Source organism: Miniopterus natalensis, chromosome 11, assembly GCF_054644295.1.
Source record: "Miniopterus natalensis isolate mMinNat1 chromosome 11, mMinNat1.hap1, whole genome shotgun sequence".
NCBI classification, from domain to species: Eukaryota; Metazoa; Chordata; class Mammalia; order Chiroptera; family Miniopteridae; genus Miniopterus; species Miniopterus natalensis.
Window position 1 is genome coordinate 61493245 of NC_142091.1, and position 24812 is coordinate 61518056.

The 24812-nt window shown below is 39.0% G+C and overlaps 1 protein-coding gene across 1 annotated transcript in view; it reads left to right on the plus strand.

Moving 5' to 3' along the window:
* The window catches only part of TRIM44 (TRIM family member 44), an 81298-nt gene that overhangs the window by 22758 nt on the left and 33728 nt on the right, over positions 1 to 24812 (plus strand). The window contains exons 3-4 of the mRNA XM_016206223.2: positions 11684 to 11923; positions 15364 to 15383. Of these exons, the coding sequence (XP_016061709.2) occupies positions 11684 to 11923; positions 15364 to 15383 (260 nt within the window). The remainder of the gene's footprint in view (positions 1 to 11683; positions 11924 to 15363; positions 15384 to 24812) is intronic.

Below are 24812 nucleotides of genomic sequence, written 5' to 3' on the forward strand. Positions count from 1 at the left end.
AATAAAAAGAAATGAATTATTAATACATGCTACAGCAAGGATAATCCTCAAAAATATGCTAAGTGGAAGAAGCTATTCACACAAGACCAAATATTCATAATTTCGCTTATACGGAATGTCCAGAATAAGCACATTTATAGAGATAGAAAGTAGACTCATTGTTGCCTGGGGCTGAGGGAGATGGAAGAATGGTGGTGCGGGGAGGGGAGGGGCGGGGAGGGGAGGATGACAGCTCATGGATAAGGAGCTTCTTTTTGGGTTGATGAAACTGTTCCAAAATTTATTGTGGTGATAATTACACAACTCTGTGAATATACTAAAAAAACCTGAATTTTATACTTTAAATGGGCGAGTTGTATAAATGTGAATTATATCTCGATAAATCTGTTGAGATATTTACTATCTGAATCACTTTTTTTAGCCCTTCACTTGAAATGTTAGCTGTGAATAGTGTTTTTCTTTGTCCTTTCCTCTTCTAGACAGGAATGAGGGTGAGCCTGGTGTTATCCTCTGTCCAGGGGAGGCAGTATTGGACAGATTTTAAAGTTCAGGCTTTGAAATAGGACTGCACTGAGACAGGTCCCCTCCAGCGTTGATAGCTTTGAGATCTTGGGCAAATCCTTTGCTTAAACTCCCCATTTCTCAGGTTTTTTGTTTTTTCAACTGCAAAATAGGGGATAATAGTACATCCTTCATATGGTTGTTAGGAAGATTAAATGACATAATCCATTTAAAGTGCTTAGTACAATATCCTGTAAATGGTGGCTGCTTTTTCCTAGTCCTGAGAGCTACCACTGCTTCCAGAAGTACAAGAGTTCATGGGGGCAGCTCCCCTTTCCCCCCAACCCCATTGTTCAGCAGACCTTCTAATCCTTGCCAAGAAACATACTTGGATTAATTAACACTTCCCAGGATTAGCGACAGTTACAGATTGCAGGTTTCATTCATTCATTCATTTTTAAAGGGCCATTGCTACCTGTTTGAGTGATAAGGACATGAAAATTGAGTTAAATTTTCATAGTTGGGACCACTTGGTGGTGTTCCCTAGCGGACTGGCTGACTCCGGGCCTTGCATGGCTGCCTTGCCTAAAGTTAGTTCAGTGTAGTTCTATTGCCGGTTGGTGTCAAGGCAGTCTGCCTTGGGAGTGTACAGCTGTGTGTTTATATATTCCCAATAGAAACAAGAAATCAATGCAAAGAAGCAATTATGTTTATTATTTAGAGCAAACTCTCTAGTTAGCAAAACTGCCTAGTGCCAAATTAAAAGAAATTAAGAGTCATAATAGAAATTGTGTCCCATTTAAGAGACATGTTAGAAGATATATCCCCACTTTAAAGGCCTCTGAGATTCTTGTTCCCTTTTTACTTCCCCTGCATCTTTATCCTTTGGCTATTCTCTTTCTATTGGAGCCCCAGAGCTCCTAGTTGAAGCACTGTGGAAATCCACTCTAGGCAATGTAAAACTAGAGTGTACATGGTTTCTGAGCTGCCTGGTAGGCTGGAGCATTGTTAGAAAGCAAAGGGATTGAGTGTTAAATGGCTTAATAAAATTAACACATTGTGATGTCCTTCTCCCTCTGCTCCAGCTTCTCTCTGCATCGATAGGAGACTTGATAATTTACTCTCTGCCAAAGCTTGAAGGGATGATTACATGACCACCGTGAAGAGGGGAGTGGAGCTGTCAGGATTCCCCGATAGCAACAACGCTTCACATTTCCAGTGCAGGATTGTATTTGACATTTAATTTAGGAGCCTGGATACCTAGATGTAATACTCTACTGTGATAATAGTGATAAAAACCACCCAGACTTTTATTTAAGGGCCTACTTCTCCCCTGTCTCCCTCTTTCCCCTTTTCCTGTTAGTTCAACCCTTCATTCAGCTATGAAATAAATCTGAGGTTTGCTCAAGGAAAAAGGTGGTTTTTTTTATGTCTTAAGGCTAAAGCTATACTGTGCAATTCTCAGTCTACCTGAGGTCTGTATGTAGATGCTTGTATGTATATATACAGTCTTCCCTCTATATCCACAGGGAATTGGTTCTAGGACACCCATGGATACCAAAATTTGAGGATGCTCAAGTAAGTCCCTTGTATAAAATGGCGTAGTATTTGCATATAGCCTACTCACATCCTCTGGTGTACTTTAAACCAATTCTAGAGTATTTATAATACCTAATACAATGTAAATACTATGTAAATAGTTGTTATACTATACAGGCATACCTCGTTTATTGTACTTCTGCTTTATTGTGCTTCACAGATGTTATGTTTTTTACAAATCCAAGGCAAGACGCTCCACCAGCAAGAAGATACGACTTGCTTTATTGTAATACTTGTGTGGGGGAGGAACAAACTTTCCTCTACCCTCAAGGTTCTTCTGACTGGTCTAATAATCACATGAACATGAGAAAGATTAGCAAGAGAAAATAACTAAATTTAATACTACATACATATGTATGGGAACCCCATGACATGAAAGAGTCAGAGACCCCACATGCAGGAGAGGTTCAGAGATAGAAAAGGGAGATTGAGGTATATAAGACATTCTGAGCTAGGGATGAGGTAAGGCATCTTGGGAGCGTCAAAGGGTCTTTACAGGATGGTTAGAAGAGCAGATGTTTAGTAACTAAAAGTTTGCCCTGCCATATAGGTGGATTGAAAATGTTATCACTGATAATCTCTTACTATGGGGAAGGCTCCCAATTCAAGCTCTTCTAGGTAGTTAAAAGGAGGGGCAGGAGTTTCTCTTGAGCCTGAAGCTAAAATTGCCTTTACCTCAAAACAATCTGCATACCACAGGAGGCACATCTTGGGGTGACTCTTTCTGGACCCCCCCACTCTTGCTTTATTGCAGTGGTCTGGAACTGAACCCACAGTATCTCCAAGGTATGCTTGTATTCTTTAGGGAATAATAAAAGAAGTCTGTACATATTCAGTATAGACACAGCCATCATAGGCCTAAGTACATAGTACACAACAGCAGCAACATAACATTTTTTCCCAAATATTTTTGATTTCTGGTTGGTTGAATCTGCAGATGCAGAATCCTAGATACAGAGGGCCTACTGTGAACATAAAATTAGAGAACCATGCCTCTTACCTGATTGATTCTGCATTTAGCCAAATGGAAAAATCCGTCAGGTCTCTGTGGCTGTGTAGAGAACTTCCATTCAACCCAATGATACAATTGATGACCATCCCCTTGTTGAACAACTTTTGTTTACTTCTGTAGTAGGTGCAATAGATTCTGTGATACCGCCTTAATTTCTAACTCAACCTGGTTAGTTAGACATTGTAGTCACTATTTTACAAGTGAAGAATCAACGATTTAAGAGATTGAATGACTTGTCCAAGGCCACAGGGCTAATGAAGCCAATAAATTGCCTTTCTATGATTGCCATATGGAATTATTAATAGTTATAGGAAGTTACTAACTTTTTACCTATAGATGTGTTGGGAATAGAATACCAGCATGGAGTTTGTTCAGACTTTCAGCAGGGGGTGGGGGAGTACGGTATTTTGAGTGTGATATGGTTACCTTTACTTTTATGGTGAAAGAGCACAGACATTAGAGTCAGATGCCGTGAGTCTATATAATGGCACTTATTAAATAGGACTAGTCATATTAGATTTTTATTAATGGGTACCCTGAAAACAGAAACTTTTGTAGAGGAGATAAAAAATGGTGGATGATAATTGGAATCATGGCCTTTGGGGGCCTGAAAAGTATTTTAGCAACTGTAGTTACTTAACAAACTCTGTGGTTCTTAGGTAAGCAGATTTGTCAGCTTGTTTAAGGGGGTGTAATAGGGTTTCAGTCTTTCAAAGAGAGAAAATAAAGTCATCCACAAGTTCTTCAACTTTAAGCAAAATGATATATAATGAGACCAGTTTTGCCATAGGCTGTTAAATATAAACAAGAGTTAAGTTTGTATGGCATCTCAACAACATTATAATGAAATGACATTGAACGGAATGACATTATTTGAGGACCTGCTGTATGATAGAGGCAAGTTATGAGGTTGAGGAGCTATCTGCAGATTGTGTGTGTAGGTGCGAAGAGCAGAATGCAACCCAGACTTCCTGTGAAGTAGACCATATCTGATCTTGTCAAACTAGAAAAGGTAGCCATTTCTCCCTGACAACCTGTGGCCATTTACTGAAATTGAGGTTAGGAGCTTCTGATCGACATCCTCATTCTTCATTGCCTAGGATGTGTGAGAAAGTCCTTCCTGTGCTCCTTTGGAAAATTAGAATCTGCACTCCTAAGGGTGTAGGCTGTCTTTCTCCTAGAAGACTAATTGGGGCTCTGTCTGTGAGAGCTCAGTGGGTACCACATGAGAAGCACCCGGTAAATGTTCACGGCTACTGTATCTGTGTCAGTTCTGCTGATGTTCCTGTGTGCCCAGAGAGTACTAAGTTCTTTCCACATATTATTTTGTGTAAATGTCACAAAAATATCTATGAAAACAATATTATTACCCCTATTTTACAAATGAAGAAACTCTTTTCTGAGCTTCAGAAGCATAATTAGCAGAGGCAGTCAGTACTCAAACCTCTTTTCTCTACCACAGCAAACTATGAGCTTTACCATTTTCTCTGTAGCAAAAAAGATTCAGAAAACATGAGACCTACATCTCAGGTCCCTGTCCTGAGTATTCCTGGTGGTGGACAGTTGTTTGGGTTTTGTGGTTTCGGTAGTTTACAAATAGCTGTGGCTTTGCAGGGAAGTTGTTTGGGTAGAGAATGGATTGGAAGTGGAGGGGTGAGTCTTATTTTGAAATTACTTTAATCTCCAGTAGATAAAATAACTTTCTTTGTATATTCAAGTGTAAGATGCTTAAAAGTGCATAATTTCTGTTTATTCGCCCCCTGAAACTTTCAGTGTCAGTTTTCACCTCCCAGTTCCTACACAATGATTCCTGAAGCAAAAGCTGGCTTTCTAGTTTATGCCCAGGTTAAGATGAAAAGAGAGCAAGAAAACAAGGTAGATCAGACACTCTCTTATTCTTGTTTGCGACAGTTCCTGGGTTTCTCTGGAGACTCATTTTCCTACTTTCACATTTCTATAGGGGAATTACCCAGAATTTTTTTCTGTTCACGCAGGAAAAGTGATGCTCAGAAGTTTGTGATTGCTTTCTCTATTGCTACCCTGGGGTCAGGCAAAGAGAGAAGCATCTTAAGAGCAAGCAGTAGTATTGATTCAAAGTGAGCCTAGCATCTCGTTGAACTGTTCTCTGGTGCATCCAGTTCAGTGCCATGACACTGGGTTACACATCAAGTTGTCATGACAATAAAGTCATAGCAGCTGACAGCATGAACAAGCAGCCTTGGGAGGAGAGGGTGCTTGGCAATGACTCCATAGCCATAGTGGTTAGATTTCCATCTCTCACACTAAGGGCTGCTTGTCAGTCTGCTGCAGCTACATCTCTCTCAGATGACTGGGGCCACACAGTTGCCTTCCACTTCACAGCTGATTAACAGATTCAATTCAAGTGTTTATTAGGATCTTTCAAGTACAGAGCCTCTAGGAAATATGGTTCTGAGCCTCTGATGTTGTGTGTGTGCATGTATATTTATGTCTTGGGGTGGAGGGAACCACTAAAGAAGAAGAGATTCAGAAAAAGCACATTACAGAGCCATATGCATGAAGCTGTTAAAGAACAATAGAGTACTTAGACTCAAGTACCAAAATGTGTTGTCCTAGGAAGAAGCACTCTGGCAGAAATAGAGGAAGGCTGGAGTATTCTGACTGAAATATGGGGCTTCTACCTGAGAGAATGCTATTCTGGGAGTCAAAGCCAAGCCAAACACTAGATAAGACAAAGTGAGGTCTAAACACTAAGGAGGAGGGAGTGGGGCACATTTAGTTACTAAGTCTGAAAGGCAAAAGATGGGATTTGAGGTTAAGATTAGAAAGCCAAGAATTCAGGGCCAAGTGGAGATGAAAAGGGAGAGAAAACTGGGCTAGAACAAGTTGGAGGTAGGATAAAGATCCTAAACAGTTTCTTTAAATCACACAGAAGCTCTGTGACTTAGAATTTTGTTTCAGCAAGTTAGTGGTACAAGCGAGAGTGGGACTGGATTAAAGGGCCTACGTGGAGTGGGCAGGTGATATTGAGCATCTTTCCTATGCTTATTTGCCATTTGTGTATCTTTGGTGCGATGTCTGTTTAGGTCTCTTGCACATTTTTAAGTTTTGTTGTTTTCTTATTGTTGAGTTTTAAGAGTTCTTTGTATATTTTGGATAACAGTCCTTTATTAGATGTGTCTTTTGCACATATTTTCTCCTAGTCTGTGGTTTGTCATTTTAATTATCTTAACAGCTTCTTTCACAGAGAAATTTTTTAATTTTAATGAAGTCCAGCTTACCAATTATTTCTTTCATGGATAGTGCCTTTGGAATTATACCTAAAAAGTCATTGTCATACCCAAGGTCATCTAGATTTTCTTCTATGTTATCTTCTAGGAGTTTTAGAGTTTTGCATTGCATTTTACATTTAGGCCTGTGATCCATTTGGAGTTAATATTTGTGAAAGATGTAAGGTCATTGTTTGGAGTGTGAATGTCCAGTTATTTCAGCACCATGTGTTAAAAAACTTCTTTTCTCCATCGTACTGCCTGTGCTCCTTTGTTCAAGATCAGCTGACTGTGCTTATGTGGGTCTATTTCTAAGCTCTCTATTCTGTTCCACTGATATATTTATTTCACCAGTACCACACTGTCTTGATTACTGTAACTTTATAGTAAGTCTTGCTGTCAAGTAGTGTCAGTCCTTCTATTTTGTTCTTCTCCTTCAACATTATGTTGACTATTCTGGATCAATATCTACAAAATAAGTTACTGAGGTTTTGATAAAGATTGCATTGAATCTATAGATCAAGTTGGGAAGAATTGACATCTTGACAATATTTAGTCTTCCTATGTAGAATATCTTTACATTGACCTAGTTCTTTGATTTCTTTAATCAGCATTTTGTAATTTTCCTCATACAGATTTTGTACCTATTTTGTTAGATTTCTACCTAAGTATTTCATTTTTGTGTGTGTTAATGTAAATAGTATTGTGTTTTTAAATTCCAATTCCAGTTATTCATTGCCGATATATGGAAAGTTACTGAATTTTGTTTGCAGTATTCCCCCCTTATCTGCAGTTCTACTTTTCACGTATTTTAGTTACCTGTGGTCAACTGTAGTCTGGAAATATTAAATGGAAAATTCCAGAAATAAACAATTCATAAGTTTTAAATTGTCTGCTGTTCTGAGTAACATGATGAAGTTTTGGGCTATCCTACTAGGGACCTGAATCATCCCTGTGTTCAATGTATCCATGCTGTATTTGCTACTTACCTGATGGTCACTTAGTAGCCGTTTTCGTTATTGGATCAGTGATCAGAGATAGAGAGGGAAACCACATTCACATAACTTTTATTACAGTACATTGTTATAATTGTTCTATTTTATTAGTTATTGTTGTTAATTTCTTAATGAAATTTTATCGTAGGTATACATGTATAGGAAAAGACATAGAATATATAGAGTTCCGGACTGTCTCTGGTTTCAGGCATCCACTAGGAATTTGGAACATTTCCCCTGTGGATAAAGGGGGACCCCTGTATTAACTTTGTATGTTGCTATAATTGCTTATTAATTCCAGGATGGAGGGTTTTTTTGTCAGTTCTTTCAGATTTTCTGCAATAATCATATCATTGTGAACAAAGGCAACTTTAGTTCTCCCCAATCTATAAACCTTTTATTTTCTGTATTATTTCATTAGGTAGGACTTTCAGTACAATGTTGAAAAAAGAGCAGTGAGAAAATACATCCTTGCTTTATTTCTGATCTTAGCAGGAAAACTCTAGTTTCTCTCCATTAACTTTGATATTAGCTGTAGGTTATTTTGTAGATGTTTTTTATGAAGTTGAGAAAGTGCTCCTTTATTCCTAGATGGCTGAAAGTTTTTATCATTAATAGATGTTAGATTTTGTCAAATGCGTCTGTTGATATGATCATGGGATCTTTCTTCATTAGCCTGTTGATATGATAGATTATATGAACTTATTTTCAAATGTTGAACCAGCCTTGCATACCTGAAATAAATCTCACTTGGTTTAGTGTATAAATTATTTTTATACGTTGTTGAATTCGATTTGCTAATATTTTATTGAGGAATTAACTTTTTCTTTGAGTTACTTTTTTTTTTTTAATCTTCACCCAAGGATATGTTTTTATTGATTTTTTTTTAATTTTTTTATTTTTAGAGAGAGAGAAAAACATCGATATGAAAGAGAAACACTGATCAGTTGCTTCTTGTATGTACCCCAGCTGGGATCAAACCCGAAACCTCTTAAGTACTGGACAACACTCCAGCTAACTCAACCACCCGGCCAGGGCTGAGACACATTTTAAAAAACAATTATTGTTGAAGAAAAAATAAGTGTTATACATTATTCTGGAAAATTTAGACTGAAAAATAAAACGAGAAAAATACTATTAATCCCATCGCTCAGAGATAACCACTCTCCAGCATTTTGTTGTATTTTTTTATAGTCTTTTATAATAGAAATAATAATAGCAGCAACTTCACTGAGTGGGTTCTTGAAGTAACTAAGTGATAACTGAGGTAGAAATCCCATGGTGCTCTCTTAACAGAATGGGGGTGATGAAAGGAGGAGAGGATATAAATGAGTGTTTCTGTCTAGGGCTTCTGATGAGGATAAGAAAAATGGTTTAAGGAGGAGAATAAATGTACACTTCAAAAACCTCTTCTCTGCCCTTCTCAACATCCCATTGTAAAACCCCAGCAGTTCTGTCTTTCAGCCAGGTTGTCAGGATAACGTTTGGCAGCACTGACAATGTTGGTAATGGAATGCAGTTCATAGTTCATGTCTGCTCTATTTCTAGGCTGCTGGGTAATTTTCCAACCCTTAGGAATAGGCAGTTGTTTTATTCACAAGTAGTGGCTTTTCCACTCATACACAAGATACAGGAAATGGGAGATTTAGCCATCCTCCAAGAAAGGACTCTGTCTTCCTGCTTGTTGATGGAGTTCTTCCCTTGCCTGCCCTCACTGGAGCCTGACAGGGGTTTGGAAGGAGCTCTCTTGAAGTAAAATGCCAGAATAAATACTGAGTAAACCTTGCAGGAAATTTTGCTAATTAAACCAGTATTTTTGAAATTTTCATTCAATGTAGACTCTGATGCTTTACTTTTTGTGTAGATTCCTGCACCAGACCCTGGCTCATCTTTCTCAGTTTATGCCAGTACTTTTCTGGAACAAATCTTTCCTAAGCCGATGATGCTTTCTAGCTAGTATGCTTGTTTTTGTAATCTGCCTGTATTAGAAAAGTAGATAAAACCTTGGTTTCGTATAGGCCAGCTAGCTAGGAGTTAATGGCTTCCAGCCATGTCAAGCACATTGAATAGTGTTGTTTTTAGGTACAAGCTCTTAATTTAAAGTTTTATGTGTTTAATTATGTATGTATATAGTGCCAGTCTGCATGCCTCTTGGGTCCAGCTTAGAAATACTAACTTCAAGAGCACAGAGAAAGTACCATGGGATGAGACTTAACTCTTCAGATATGCATCTTGTACTTGAAGATTCATGTGGTAGGGAATGACATCCTAGTGGGCAAGACAACAGAAGCAGCCTGTTAACTGAGGACACATCTCAGTTAAGAACTGTGATGTCAGCTTCCTAACTTCAAACTACATGTGTATGTGAGGTCTAGTAAAATAGGTTGTGAGTCAGTTTTTACTATGATCTTTATTTTTAGTCATTTGGAACTGTTAAGAGAGTTTCTTAGGCATGCAGAAAAATGCATCCCTTAGCTCAAACATCCTTGGTTTATTCTTTAAGATTCTAAATCTTATAAGACTTAATTTATTTCAAGTCTAGAAATCCATTGATAAGTGATCACCATAAAGCTTAACAGTCTTGAAGTACACATGCTAAAAATAAAAAGGAATTAAAACACAAATCACAGTTCTCAATCTGATATAGAATTTGCAGGGACATTAATAACATTTAACACTCCCCTCCCTTTTTCTTTAGTGCTGTGGAGAGTACCCGTAGAGCGTATATGAGTTCCTGAGGGCTTATGTCACTTAAGTCACTTGATGTGTGAGCAGATGCATGTCATACAGGCTTTATTTTGCTTTGACATTCTTACGGCACTGTTACATAAGCTGCTTAATGAATCAAGCCTCTTTCAGTTTTTAAGAGGCCAATTTAAAATGGCTTGATCTTCTCATTTAACCTTTCTCTTCCTCAGTCTCCTTTCTTTGGTTTTTCCAGTTTGACTTCCCTTCTGACAGACTGTTATAGAAGATTGGGAACAAGAAGATTGGAGTCCTCTGCATCTCCTGCAAGCTTGCAGCTGTGTCTTTTTCCTTATCTATGAAAGAAAGGGGTTCACATAGATGACAGCTACTTTCTTTTTCATCTCCTAAATTCTCTATTGGCCTTTCTCTTTTTGTCTACTGTCCCACCTCCTCCCTGTTCCCTCCCTCAGCTACTCAGGATGCATAGTTGTTTAAAAATACTCATAAAGTAAACATGGTTATGAGGAAACATCAATAAATGCAGTTCCTGGCAAGATACGGAGTTTAGAAGTTCTCATTTTGGTAGTTTCTCACTTTGTTTGCCTTTCTTATGCCCTAGTCAAATATAACCTACGGTTATAATTTATTTGGTCTGCACAATTGTTGTGGCAAAATAAAACAATAATATATTTTCACCCTTCAGAGAGTAAAAATTTAAAGGCTTGATATCCAATATTGGTGTAGCTATAAGGGAAATGCTTACTTTCGCACGTTGTAGGAGTGCAGTTGGTGCATTGTTTTTGGAGAGCAGTTTGGCAGTATCAATTAGTAATTTTAAGAGTACATATAAGTTGACTCAGTGGTTTCAAAGGTCTCTAAAGAAACTTATATGAAAATATTAAGAGGATATTCAAGGATCTTAACTGATATGCTGTTTGTAATAGCAAAAAATTGGAAATATCTTGTATTTCCATTAAGAATGGAATGTATATATGTGTTTATATATGTATTTAGTCATATGTTTAATGGAGAGATATATCCATATATATATTCTTATCATACAGATATTAAAAATAGTACAAAGAATAAAGTTGATCTGTAGGTTCTAACATACTTTAAATAGAAAAGCAAGACACAGAACCATATGTTCACTATGATCCATTTATATAAAAACATAATTATTTTTATATATAAATGATTACTGTGTGTGTGTGTCTATATTATATCTACAAAGAAAATGGCTGGAAGGATACATACCAAATTGTTAATAGTAATTTCCCTCTAAGGAGGGAAATGGTATAGGATGGAGAGAGAAGGAGAATTTCATGTTTCACCATATATACTCATCTATTGTGTTTGTAAAAAGTAATTATGTATTACTGATATAAAAATGAACAAAAGGAAAATCAAAAAGGAGGGTAAAGAATTACTTTCTTAAGAATGAAAGAGGAAAAAGATTAGGAGGAAATTTATTAGAAATATTAGGGAGCATTATTTAGAGGATATTCCCAAAACTTCAGGATTGGATAGGAACCATGATTCGTATTTTGACGTGGCTGCCTAATGCTTAATGTAATAGCTCTAACCTTTCATCTCTTCATGTGTCCAATTCATTCTTCTTACTTCTCTGTGTGCTACAGGTAACTCGGGACCAGATGAAGGTGTTTATACAGCAGGAATTTAAGAAAGTTCAAAAAGTGATTGCTGATGAGGAGCAGAAGGCCCTTCATCTAGTGGACATCCAGGAAGCAATGGCCACAGCTCATGTGACTGAGATACTGGCAGATATCCAGTCCCACATGGACAGGTTGATGACTCAGATGGCCCAAGCCAAGGAACAACTTGATACCTCTAATGAATCAGCTGAGCCAAAGGCAGAGGTAAAGGAGAATGCCTAGTTATTAGTAACAGGACAAATAGGAGAAAACTGTCTGCTACGTTTGTTAGCTCTGGAAATGCTCTCTTTTAGTCCTTAAGTGTGAATGAATTGAAGGCTTAGATAGGGTATAAGTGTTAAGACTGGTATGTATACTGTGTGGAAATACTGGCCTCTGGAGCCTGCAGCCAGCACCTGGGCCTGGGAAATATTCTTCCACCATGACTTAAAGGAGTATAGTCACTGGGGGCAAATACTAGTCACAGTTAATAAGGAAAGCCTGAAATCAGAGCCAGAGAAGAGGGCTGTTGACAGATCCCACGTCATGAAAGGAGCCTATAAATAGAGTAATCATAGGCAGAGAACTGGGCTGAATGAGAATAAGTCAGGAAATGGAGCATAAAACAGGCCAGAATGAATGATTTTGGTCTGATTCTGTGAACAGTGAAAGGATTCCTCAGGCTGGTTTTCACATGGAGCCACCTGCATAAACTGGGGCATATCTGCTGGATTAAGAGAGGCATGTGGGTTAGGACATTGCGAGGATCTAAAAAAGACAGTGTGAAAGAAAGACACAATAAATGTTGAATCACTGTACAATGAATATAGTCATTATTTTCATTATTTTCTAACCCGAATAAAGGGTCTCAGACATTTTACCAAACAACATGTGCAGACATTTAGAATCTTTCTAAAAATAATTTAAGGTAGCCATTTAAAAAATATTTAAAATTTATAACATTTTTCTGCCCTGGGGAGAGGCTGTTGTTCATCAGATTTCATAGCATTATGTTGAAAATTCTAGTCAAGCTTATGCCAGATGGATTTAGAGTGGGCTCTTCTAGAATAAAATCTAGGAGAGTCCTGTGGACTTTTCAGGACTTACTCAGTTCAGCTTTAACTAGCAGTCTTGCCTGGGCCCAGAAGAGCCTAGCCACAGAATAAACAAGCCAATGGAGGAGCCAAGATATAGTCTAGGAGGCAGGTATTGTCCAAGCCATTTTGATGGGAAATGTAGGAGGCCATTGGACAGTTTATGCACTTCACTCATCCAGGGTTCTTAATTAATTTCATGACTGTGTGAAAGAGTAGAATTGTACTTCTTGTCTCACTTCCTCCTCCTCAGGAGTGATGCGGAGTTTGCCTAAATAAGTCTCTAGATAACAAGAGAGCACTTTATAGTTGTCATTCCATTTAATCCTTTTACCAGCACTCATCATCTCCATTTTACAAGTCAGATATTGAGATGCTGAGAGCTGCAGAGAAGCTGACACAACAGTGTTAGTTAGTAGAAAATAGAACCTTCCTCTCTCTCTCCCTTCCTCTTAGTAATTGTACCAAGATACACGATTATGAGGAGGACTTGCTCTAAATCATGGGAGAAAGTTTGGATACTTTTTTTCCATAAGGTTCCCCTAGACAGTAATATTTTAATATCCAAAAATAATTGAAAAATTTGTGTTGAGGTTTAATTGTATTGTTGATAGTTATGTAACTCATTATTAAATTCAAATTATATGATTTTTCCTTACTAGATTATAGTTCCCATAAGACATGCCAGTTGATCAAAATGCAAAGAAAGCTTCCACAACCCCTATACCCTCCTTCTACCACCCACCCCACTTTTCTCTCATTGGAGTACGGATGATTAGTGTCCCTAACAATATTGGAAACCTTAGCAGTGTTCTAAAAATGCCCTTCTTATCCAACCTCCAGTGTATAATCTGATTTAAATCACCTTTCTATCTGCAGCTGACCTGTATAACCTCAGCTGTACTCCCAGTCCCTGAGCCCCACACCATTGCTATCCCCACAGCCCCTGCCCAAGACATACACATGCACATCCCCATTCCCTAGTTCTCTAGTTTCACAAAACTCAGAATTCCTCAAACATACCTTTTTTTTTTAAACTGCTGTGCCTTTGCTCTTGCTCTCCAGTGCCCTTCCTACTTATCTTCTGTTGTCAGCCTGGGGAAATCCTGCTTATCCCTCAAGGGCCAATATAAATGGCGCTTTCTCTGTGAAGCCATACCCCCCGTCTCCAGGAGAGGCAGTGTTTCTCACTTCACTCTAGCTCTCGCTGCATTCTGCTATGTCTTTGATAGAGCCCTTAACACATTTAGTCATAGTTCATTTTCTCCTGTTTTTGTCTGTTTCTTCTCAATGGGAGCTACTAAGAGGTTAGATTATTATGGGTTATTTATCTTTTACCCTTAGCACCTACATGGAGTTGCTTCTTAATGAATGATACTGAATTGTTACTGATACTGATAAAATAACTTTTATTAAGTACATCCTATATCTTCAGCATTGTGTTTGATGTTTATACACATTATTTTATTTAATGCTCACATTCATTCTGTGATACAGGGACAATTATTATCCTCATTTTATAAATTAGGAAATAGATGTTAAGAGAAGCAAAATAATTTGACCAGGGTAACACAGCAAGCAAGTGATGGAGTCAAGATTTGAACCCAGAGTGTCTGACTTCAGAGCTCATTCTTATATACCAATAGAAACAATCAATCAATCAATCAATCAAATAAAGAAGTTCTCTGGGAAGTTAACAACTAGAAGATACATTCTCTATTGAGAACAACCCTGAATGGCTAAAGGGGAGGATTTAAAAGATACCCTGTTATCAAAATGATGGGTGAGGTCACTTGGAAAAGACTTGAGAGTCATGTGAAAAATCTGGTTTGGACAAGAAAGAGGCTCGTTGAAATGTTCTGTGATCACTGATAAAGCTAGGATCAGAGAATGCAATACCTGGAAAAATAACACTCACACATTGTTTTTGCAGAGTGAACAAGAAAAACAGAAAAGCCATTGTTTGGCTGAGAATGATCTGGATCATCAAATGCCAGAACTGCCCTTTTACAGAGAAGACCAAGGTCCAGATTAATTCGTTTTCCCCAGGGCACATCACTAATAAGTAACAACAGAGCATGGACTAGAATCCCAGTTTCCCAGAGTCCCAGTTAGTACCCTTTCCACCACAGTGTGCTATATATTAGAGTTGCTATGTTTCTCTTTGGAGAAAAAAATTCTAGACCAAGGCAGAAATGTGTCTTTGAGGGAAAAAGCTTGATACTTTGGGAGCTGGTCAGCTTTTGTCTAAGACCTATTTTGGGCTCTCAGTTGCTGAGAACTAAATATTGCCAACCATACAAGTAAAACAGCAAAGCTATTATTTAGGCTTCCTAGGTCTGTGCATTCACATCTCCGCTTGCAAGGCCAAATGATCAGTTCACCTTTGTTGGGCAGTTTGAACACAGGATTATATTAGTCCTTGTCTTAGCCCTTAGGTGTCTACTGGTTTGTCTCTTTTTATAATAAATGCACAAGCCTTGCTTTCAGGTTGGGAAAGGAGAAGGAAAAGAAGTCTAAATCTGTCTACCAATGTTGATTTCTAATGCTGTTTCTTTTTGTTTCTTTCAGGGTGATGAGGAAGGACCCAGGTAAGATCACATTATTGCTGCTTGTCTGTTCTCAGAATTGAAGTAGAGTGACATTGTGGCCTTTTAATGCCCTGTGAAATAAGGTCAGCCAAGGAACAGCACAGAAAAAAGGGATCTCCATCTTAAGCCAGGGCTTTGAAGATCTTATTTTGTAAGATTCCCATCTCCTTCCCCATCTATGCCATTTCCTGCCTGTAACCTTCAGATAAAGGTAGACTTTAAAGTATGTAATGACAGTAACTTTGCTTTATTCTATAGCAAATTCAGAATATCTGTTAAGAAGAGGGGCATGTATTTGAATGGTAATTAGGCTCTCAGGTGGACTGACTAGATAAACTTTGCATTGTTCTTGATTGGAATTGGGTAGGTTTTTTCTAATGGGCTCTGGATCCAATATTATTTATTTCTGACCTATAATATCTCTCTGTCCGACTCAAGACATCTATACAATGAATCCTAGATCATAGGTACACAAAATTTTATTTAGGTAAAAAAAATTGCTCCTTTGTGCTTCTGTATCATCAATGGAATTTAAAAGTGCATTTCATTTTGGCCTCAGCCTCTCAGTGAACCTAGACTTTGGTATACTTACCTTTCCTGTCATTCTGCTCAGACAGTGAGCACAGGATGTAGCTGGGCCATCAGCACAATTGAGGGGCATCTGTATAAAGTAAAATACAAGGTCCAGATGGGTCCTCTCTGTCACATAGAATCAAGGACTGCTAAGGCCGGGAGGCATTAGGAAGGTCATCAGACCACTGTTGTTCAGAACTTTGGTTATAGCAGAAACACCCTTTTTTTCAAGTGGGCTTTAAGTAGACCCCTAATGTATAAAAAACAATTTTTCTCTGGTTAAAGTTGGGGGCCACATCTGTTGGTGCACCTCCTCTCTTCATTACAATAGACCTCGAGGGACTTGTGCAGAAACCTAGGTTTCCTCAGAACTCAGTTTGAAAATCACTAATCTAGTTTAGATTTCTCATTAAAAGAAGCTAGATAAATTGTCCAAGGTTACTTGACTGTGGAGTCCGGATCCGGCCCTTCTTTGGTTTTATTTGCAAATGAACAAATACAGTCCTTTCCCTCCCTCCCTCCCTCCCCTCCCTCCCTCCCCCCCTCCCTCCCTCCCTCCCCCCCTCCCTCCCCCCCTCCCTCCCTCCCTCCCTCCCTCCCTCCCTCCCTCCCTCCCTCCCTCCCTCCCTCCGTCCCTCCCTCCGTCCCTCCCTTCTTTCTCTCTTTCTTTCTCTCTTTCTTTCTCTCTCTTTCTCTTTCTTTATCCTGTCCCACATCTGGAGCCTCTTTCATAATTCCAAATGTTATCCTCACATCTGCATCTCGTGGTGCTTCCCTCCCTTTGAGAACTGTGGTTCTCAGCCTAGACTAGCTCCTTGTCTACTGTGGTAAAGCCGCAGGTACCCTGCTTTAAGCCTACAGAGTCTCAGGGAATCCCTTCAGACTTCATCTTCCAGCCATTCTCAGAAACAAGCCCTCCCTCCCTTCCTTTTTTTTTCTCTCTTCCTCCTTCCCTTTCTTATGGCCCTACTATATGAGAGGCACTGTGCTATACACTGTATGTATAATGGTAACTAAAACAGACATGGTCCCTGACCCTATGGATCCTAAGTCTAGTGGGAGAGATGAGCATATGACCAGGCACTTATACGGTGGGGAATGTGCTATGATAAGGGAAGTTTTGGCTACTTTAAGAAGGGTTTCTAAGTCAGTCTTGGAGGATAAGGGGAGGCATACTGGAAAAGGTTATATATAAACAGAGTTCTGAAAAATGAGGAGGCAGACACAGGAGGAGCAGGGGTATGGGTTGTTCTAGGGATCAACTTACGGAAAAGCTCTAGACAAGAGAACAGTGGATGAAAGAAAGGAAGGAGTCTAGACCATTTAGGACCTTATAGGCCTCCTTAAGGTATTTGAACCCCGTCCTGCAGGCAGTGGGAAGACATTCAGGAATTTTAAACAGTAGAGCTTGGGAGACTAGTTAGACTAGGCTAGCGATGATAAAAGCCTAAATCAACAACTTCTCTAGTTATTGACTAAGTTTTCACCATTTTGCATAGACCTTTGGTTTAGACACACTCTTTAAATTATTTCATTGGCACTCCACCTCTTCTCTCAAGACTAGCTCTAGCTCCTTAAAATCCACCTTAAGCAGAGCCCTAGACCTTTTTATTTTTCACCAGAAAAAGAGTTCGAACAAGACCAATATAAAGAAGACACCTTAGAGATGTAATGTGCAGACTCCACAGGGTAGAAGTGGCATTTCTGTCTTGGGAGAGCCTGATTAGGATGAACACTCTCATTTCGCCTGTATGGTCACATGCCAGTCTCGTTGATTAGAAGAATACAGGGACCTTATGAAGACTAACTCCCTTCAAAGGTACTATTCAGTGTGAGAGATGGGCTTTATAATTTAATTGCTGATAGCTTCTTGTCATTTTGAGAAGATAGTGGTTAAAGCATAGAATTTCTTTACTCGCAACCACGATATCAAGCTGTTTCCCCCAAACCAGGCTGCCATGGTGTCAGCAGGGATTCTATTAAACTGGGACTTGACAGAACCCTTTTTGGTATAACGAACACTTGAAAAATATGCTGCAATTTGGCAGCAAGAGGAGTCAAATTTTCTTTTTAACCTTTAAATTCATACTTGTTGGTTCCACTCAGTTTGCTTGTGTTGAACTACCATTTGACTTCGTTTATTTCAATTAACACTTCAGGGCAGGTTGCCTTTGATCAGGAAGTTCTCTTATTTACGATAGACACTTTACCATCTCAGTAAGCCAAACAGAGTTTTCTTCCTGAGGCTTGTTTATTGCTGACAGTATTAAATGAGAGTTTGATGTGTATGGGAGACAGAAAGGAAATATGGGTCGTCTTGCACAGGCTATGGAAGAGAAATTAATCTAGAGAGCCTGAGTCCCAGGTCTGCTTGGATTATTATACCTGTGTCTCCCTTGCTAGCATTCCTTCCACACAGTCACTTCCCACAGTTTGCACAGAAGTTCAGGGAGAATTGGATTCCAACCACTGTCCATGGTGGCAGGAACAAAGAAAAATTCTGCCCTATTGAAATGTATTGGTCTGTATTACATCTGTGTTTTTGTTTCCTTCTTACTAGCTGGAGTCTCTCTGCCTTCTTTCTTCTTCAGTTTTGATTTCTCAAGCCGTTTGACATGAGGTGGCCAAATATTTGTACTTTTGGTCATATCTTTTTCTTGTCCTGAATTTTATTGTGTAGGTGTCCTGCTAATTAACAACAGTAATGATCATAGCTATTGAAAGTTTACTTTGAACAGTTTGCTTTATATGTATTCTCATTTAATCCTCACGTAAAGCTTTTATGTAGTGATTATCCTACTTGTAAAACAAGGAAATTAATGCTCAGAAATGTTAATGCCTTGGATCACATAGCTCATAAGTGGCAGAGCTAGGACTTTAATGTCATCTGGTTTGTCTGGTTTCAGGGCTTGGGCCCTAACCCACCATTCAGACAGTCTCCAAGAGGCCAGCACACTTCTCTCTGTGACCCCAAGTGAAAGCCAAGAGAATTCACCCACAGTCCTCAGAGGGTCACTTTGGTCTTGTCCCTTTAACTTGGTAGTTCTTACTTGCTTTGACATTGAATCACTGTGGCCTCTGTTTTCTACAAACTGCTTCTCCCCTCCTTTGCCTCTGTCAATATAAAGGGATATTTCTTTATTTGATCTTCACATAGTGTCCTCTGAGGGTCAGCAGCAAAAGAAGCGCTTATTGACATCTTGAGGAGCAGCCAACCAAGCCTTCCTTTGGCCCATAGAATAGCTGCCTGTTGCCCTCCCATCTGGTAGTAGTTTACTCTTCAAATCCAGGATACAGTCATATTGATGGCAAGGGTTCTTAGAGAGTGTGGAGAAGCAAAAGTCCTGATATGTAGAACATGGATATTAACTACTGTGAAGTCATCTATTAAGAGGGTGTCTTTGAAACCCAGAGTGATTCTTTTTTTTTTCAAGCAAAAGAAGTAATTTATACTTCGGGTAGCAATTTTCTGTCTTCTCTATGCTATAATTGGAGATCTTGTGTTTGCTCCCTCACAGATTGGCTCCTTCTCTACTCCTGCAGGGAACCTGTTGAGAAGTAATATATATTCCAAGAGACGGGGTGGCAGTAGGATCTGCTGCCTAGAAAGCTGTTGTGTAGTGGGAGGAAGTGAGAGGGAAGGACCCATCAACTCTTGTGTCAGAGTAGAAAGGAGCAAGATCAATATTAAAGTTTGATTTGCTGGTGAGATTTTCTGTGATTTTTTTTTTTTTTTTTTTAGTTAAGAGGAAAATGGCTTTTTAATAGTGACAGCCATACTTGGGACTTCTGAAGAATTTTTCATCTTCAGAGCTGGCTCTTAATTCAGGCAAAAAACTCCTGCTGAGATCAGTGTGAATCTGACCCATGCTGATTCTGTGATCAAACAGGCAGCAAGTTCTAGAGGAGGAGGGGCTCAGAAAGGCCAGCAGACCTACCTTCTATTCTTGGTCTGCCTACGACTGACAGTGACCTTGGGCAAATCATTCAGCCTCTTTGCTGCTTCATAGTCTGTTTTTATTTCCCTATAAATGCTAGTCTTTTTCCCCCTGCTTCCCACCCAGTTTTTTGGGATATAGTTGTGTGGAGGAATATAGTCTTATATCAAATATGGAATAGAAAGATTCTACTTACAGATTCTGTAACTTGGTAGGTTTTTTAAAATCTTAATTTTTTAAAAAAATTGGGGGGTTGTATAGCGGGTATTCTTTTTCCCCCCACTCTAAAATAATAACCATGTGTTCTTAGATACGGCATTTCTCTTCCAGATGACTTAGTTTGTAGAGATAAGAGGGAACTGAGTCAATGATACACTTAGGTTTCTTTTGCCCACTCATTGCAAATTCATGGTTTGGCTTTTGCATTATCTTCACTTCAGAAGACCTAGCTGGAAGCCAAAGAAAATGGCTTTGATACTTGTGACATGGACTGGAACCGTCAGGGCTGCTTAGTCTACAGAAGTGGAGTTCCCACATCTTAGTTGGCCTTCAGCATAGAGTCTCTTAACTACCATATTTCTCTGCTAGGGAGCCTGGGCTGGCTTTGTTTTCCACTGCTGATGTGGATTGCGTATCTTTATTCACCCAAATAAAGGAGGATACCATACTATGCATTGTGCTGCCTGTCTATAATAAAAGCAAGCCTCCTTGCTAAACTAATTGGTTTTCAGATATTTGGCTGTGAGAATCACAACTTTATTTTGTGTGTGTGTGTGTATATAACCAGAGAATTATTCACAGCTGGAAAATTTGTCCAAGGAGCCTCTATCTTATTCCATTTGCCTCACACAGGAAATGCTGACCAGGAGCAGCCTGTTATAATACACCCACCTGCCTTTTCTGGTTTCATAATGCTAAGGAAAAAGGCCTAGTAGGAAGGGGCCTGGATGTCACTTTGTATGCTGTGGTTTTACTCTAACCAACTTTTGTTTGTCATCCAGTACAGTAGTTATGATGTTTGACAGGCTAATCTTGTTTATATCTTTGGCCTCAGAGCTTATCAGGATACCATTCACTTCTAGGAGCTCTGTTTTCTAACTTCTTAAGCAGGAAAGATTGCAAAGGAATTCTTTCATTCATTTGCTCACAAACATTTTTTACTGTCAGCTGTGTTGTCAGGCCCCATGCTAGGCCTCAGAGATGTGAAGATGATAAAGACTGTTCCTGCCTTTAACGATCTCAAAGTTGAGTTTGAAAGAAAGAGAACTAATTAAATAGCTTTAATTTCACATGTAAGTGTAATATAATAATTATTATTACATGGTGTAATTATAAATTATTATAAAGAAGTATTTATTAAATGCCAACTATGTGCTAGAAGTATTTTAAACATTTACATATATCATTTCATTTATTTCTTACGGCAATCTTAGTAAGTGGTTAATATATTATCTTCATTTCTCATCTGAGGTTAGAAAACAATCACAGAGAGGCTATACATACATGAGGTTAGTACACCAAAAATGGTAGAGCCGGCCTTCAGGCTTGTGGGACACGATAATGTGGGCTCTTAATCACTGCACTATAATAAATAAGTTCAATATAGAGTAGGATATAACTAGCTCAGAATAGAGAATTAGAGCAGATCTCATTTGTGCTACTCTTTAAAGGATGGGCAGGAGTAGGCTTTTCCAGATAGAAAGTGTGGGAAGACCATTCAAACAGAGAGACCAGCATGTTTAAAGGCTCAGGAGTGAAAATGCATGTGCTGTGTGGGGAATGGTGAGTAACTACACAAGTGGACTCTGGCAGGAGATGAGGTGAAACGGTGGGTGAGTCCACGTTGAAGTACCAAAATGTGGTACATCAGGCATCTGTAACAGATGCTGGGAAGTCAGACCATTTCCTGTCAAACTTCACCTCTGGACTACAGCATTGTCCTGTCTATAGAAGAAATGGACAGACTTCTGAATCTGGTGAGTTTCTTCCTGTAGTCACGTCTCATGATTTGTCATGGGTAAATTTTTGCTTTTCCTTATGCCTCAGTTTCCCCATCAAAATAGCACATCTTCTACTTAAATGACAAAGATGCATGAAGCATTGAGAGTATTCTCTTTTTGGTTTCCTCTTTTAGATGGAAAAACAAGCAGCTAAAATAAAGTAGTTGTAAAGGGAACTGTTTGTTTGATTTGTATCTTATTTATTCCCCCATTTTTTGACAGTTCCTGCCTTCCTCTAACTTAAAATCAAGTTTGGAAAGTCATTATCTAGTTCCTTCTAGATTAATGGAGAGAAGGAATACTAAAGCACCAATATTTTCCAAATAGATTTAAGGCTATCGATGTGTTAAAAGCTAGTCAAAGAACTGAATTGATGTCACAGTTGTCCCTGAGTTAGATCCAGTGCTGAAGAGTCTGCTGGAGCCTAAGTTCTCTTCTTCCTTGTCTTCAGAGCCGTTTTGAACTGGCACTGAGCATAATAGATTTTAGGAAGTCACAAAACTCCACTCTGTGTTTTAAGAATAAGTAAATTTGATGTCCTTGGTTATGCCCCTCTCACCTGTGGCGGCCACAGCAAAATTGTTGTTAGGGGCAACTTTTTTATTTTAGGAGGAACCTGCTGGTCTCTAGGATCTTCTTACTTCCAGTGAGAGGCATGCAACAGGGCAATAATTTCATTTTCCACATAGCTTCCAAGACTGCATTTATCTTTCTACCCAGAAACCTACATCAGGCATCTGTAACAGATGCTGGGAACAGAAGCTGGTGTGTTCTTTGTTTTGGTTTATTATTATTTTTCTTTTTTCCCCCCGAGTTGGAATGAAGTTTAGAGCCAGTGACTGGAGGGAGATAGCTTCCAACCTTTAAGGAAGGTGGCCAAAGGCTGAGATAAAACTGGGGAACCCTCAATCGGAAGGGGCTTGCTGAACACCAACATTCATGTGCTCGTGGTTGTTTGGACACAGGACCTAACTATGAGTGGTTATAGGTTCATAAAAGAAGTACTTTTTTTATCCATAAGCAGGGATTTCAGGGAAGAAAAACAGTTTCTTAGATAAATGCTTCATTCCTCTTGCTCCTTACCACCACTACCAATTGTTCAACGTAGGTTGCAACGTGGTTGTAAAACAGAAAAGCATTTTGTTTCCTTGGTGAGTACATGTCTCCTTTCCCTCTAGTTCCATCAATTCTATTTAAAGGAAAGTGAGGTTGGGCATGAGAAAAACAGTACAGAGAAAGAGTTACTGACAGAATTGCAGTGAATGTGAGGAGAGAAGCATTTCTCAGCTGCCCCTGGCTGCTAGGTGCATCTTGGTCTAGATGCTATAGGGGCAGTGTGCTGTTTTATCCCTCAGACAAGGGCCAGTTAAAACTCACCCACCTTTGCCTTGACTTTCAGGATTGTCTAGGATTAACAGTAAGCAGCAGTAATAGTGATGTCTGCTTATGTGTTGGACATTAAATAGGAACTAGACCTACATATATTATTGTAAAGCTTTAAAATGATCCTGTGAGGTATAGTTATTTGAAGAAATTACTATTATAGGAGTTTAAGTGATTGAGCCATGGTCACATAGTTATAGAGTTACTCAACCAGGATTAGAACCCAGATCGATCAGGCTTAAAATTCTGTGCTTTCAGCTACTATACTATACAATATTGCCTTTCTTAGGAGATGGAAGATTCCTATCTTCTAACCTCTTGGCTGAAATAAGTAAAGCTAATGGACAGAATTGTGACAAGCCAACAGGGATTTGGCATTTTTATCAGGAAAAAAATTTTCATTTTCTTTGTTGAATGCCAGCAAGCAGTTTATCTGAGAAGGAAGAGGAGGTGGAGCTTGCCAGGAAAATGCCTAAGGTGGAATGAACAGGAACTTCTCTCTCAAACAGGTAAACATTAGTTTACTCCCTGGCTTTTGTGGAGCCAGCAACTGCCATCGCCTCTTCTGAAAGAGATACTGTTCACCCAGCGGCAGGTGCAGGCCAACTGTTGTCATGGCAACAGCAGGAGAGGCAAGCAGTTTAATTCCAGAACTGATAATTAACAGGGGAGTGGGAGATGTGAGGGGGAGAAATGGGGGTATGATTTTGTTTCAGTAGGAGAAACTTAGCAATTAGTGGCAAGCTGCATAGATGAAAAGGCCAGGCACAGATGCTCCAGCCCAGCATGCCCCTAGAATTGGGTGCTCATCCCCTATGGGTAGGAATTTTTGACAAACTAAAACAAAGGATCCAGTCCCCAGCCAGCCAAGACTCTTTAAGGAACCAAATGAGGTAAGGATGTTACATAGGCTGTAAAAAGAAATGCAGGGGGCCAGATGAATGACTATCCTAAATGACATTACCCAACCAGAAATGTTATCTAAACTCTGCAGGAAAAATGCATGCTTGGGGATAAAATAGGATCCACAGAGCATACCTGTTGTGAATTTCTACTCTGTGGATGGAGTCAGGGAGAGTGGCTTCTTAGAAAGAAAGTAAAAAGATGACTTGTAGTGGTGATGAATTTGTTTAGGTACTTGGTCATCATGGCTGTTAGTCTATCAGCCCCTCAGAGATTATAATAATGAAAGTAAACTAAGCCTTCCACATCTCATTTAATCCTTACAACCCAGGAGGAAGGTGCTATTATTATTCTCATATCAGACTTTATCTGATATGTTCAGTACCTTTCCCAAGGTTACAGAGCCTAGTAAGTCATTGTACTGAATTCAGTTATCCTATTGATTTGTATTTATAAAACAGAACCTAACTGTTCCATAGGGAAGTCACGGTTCCAATCTAGAACAAAATCAGACTTAAGTAGATATAAACAACTTACAATAAAAAGGAAAATAATATTTTTTCTAGTAGAAAAAGGTTAGCCACAAAATAAAAAGTATTGAATGAGCAGTATTGGAGAATGTCCTATCATGC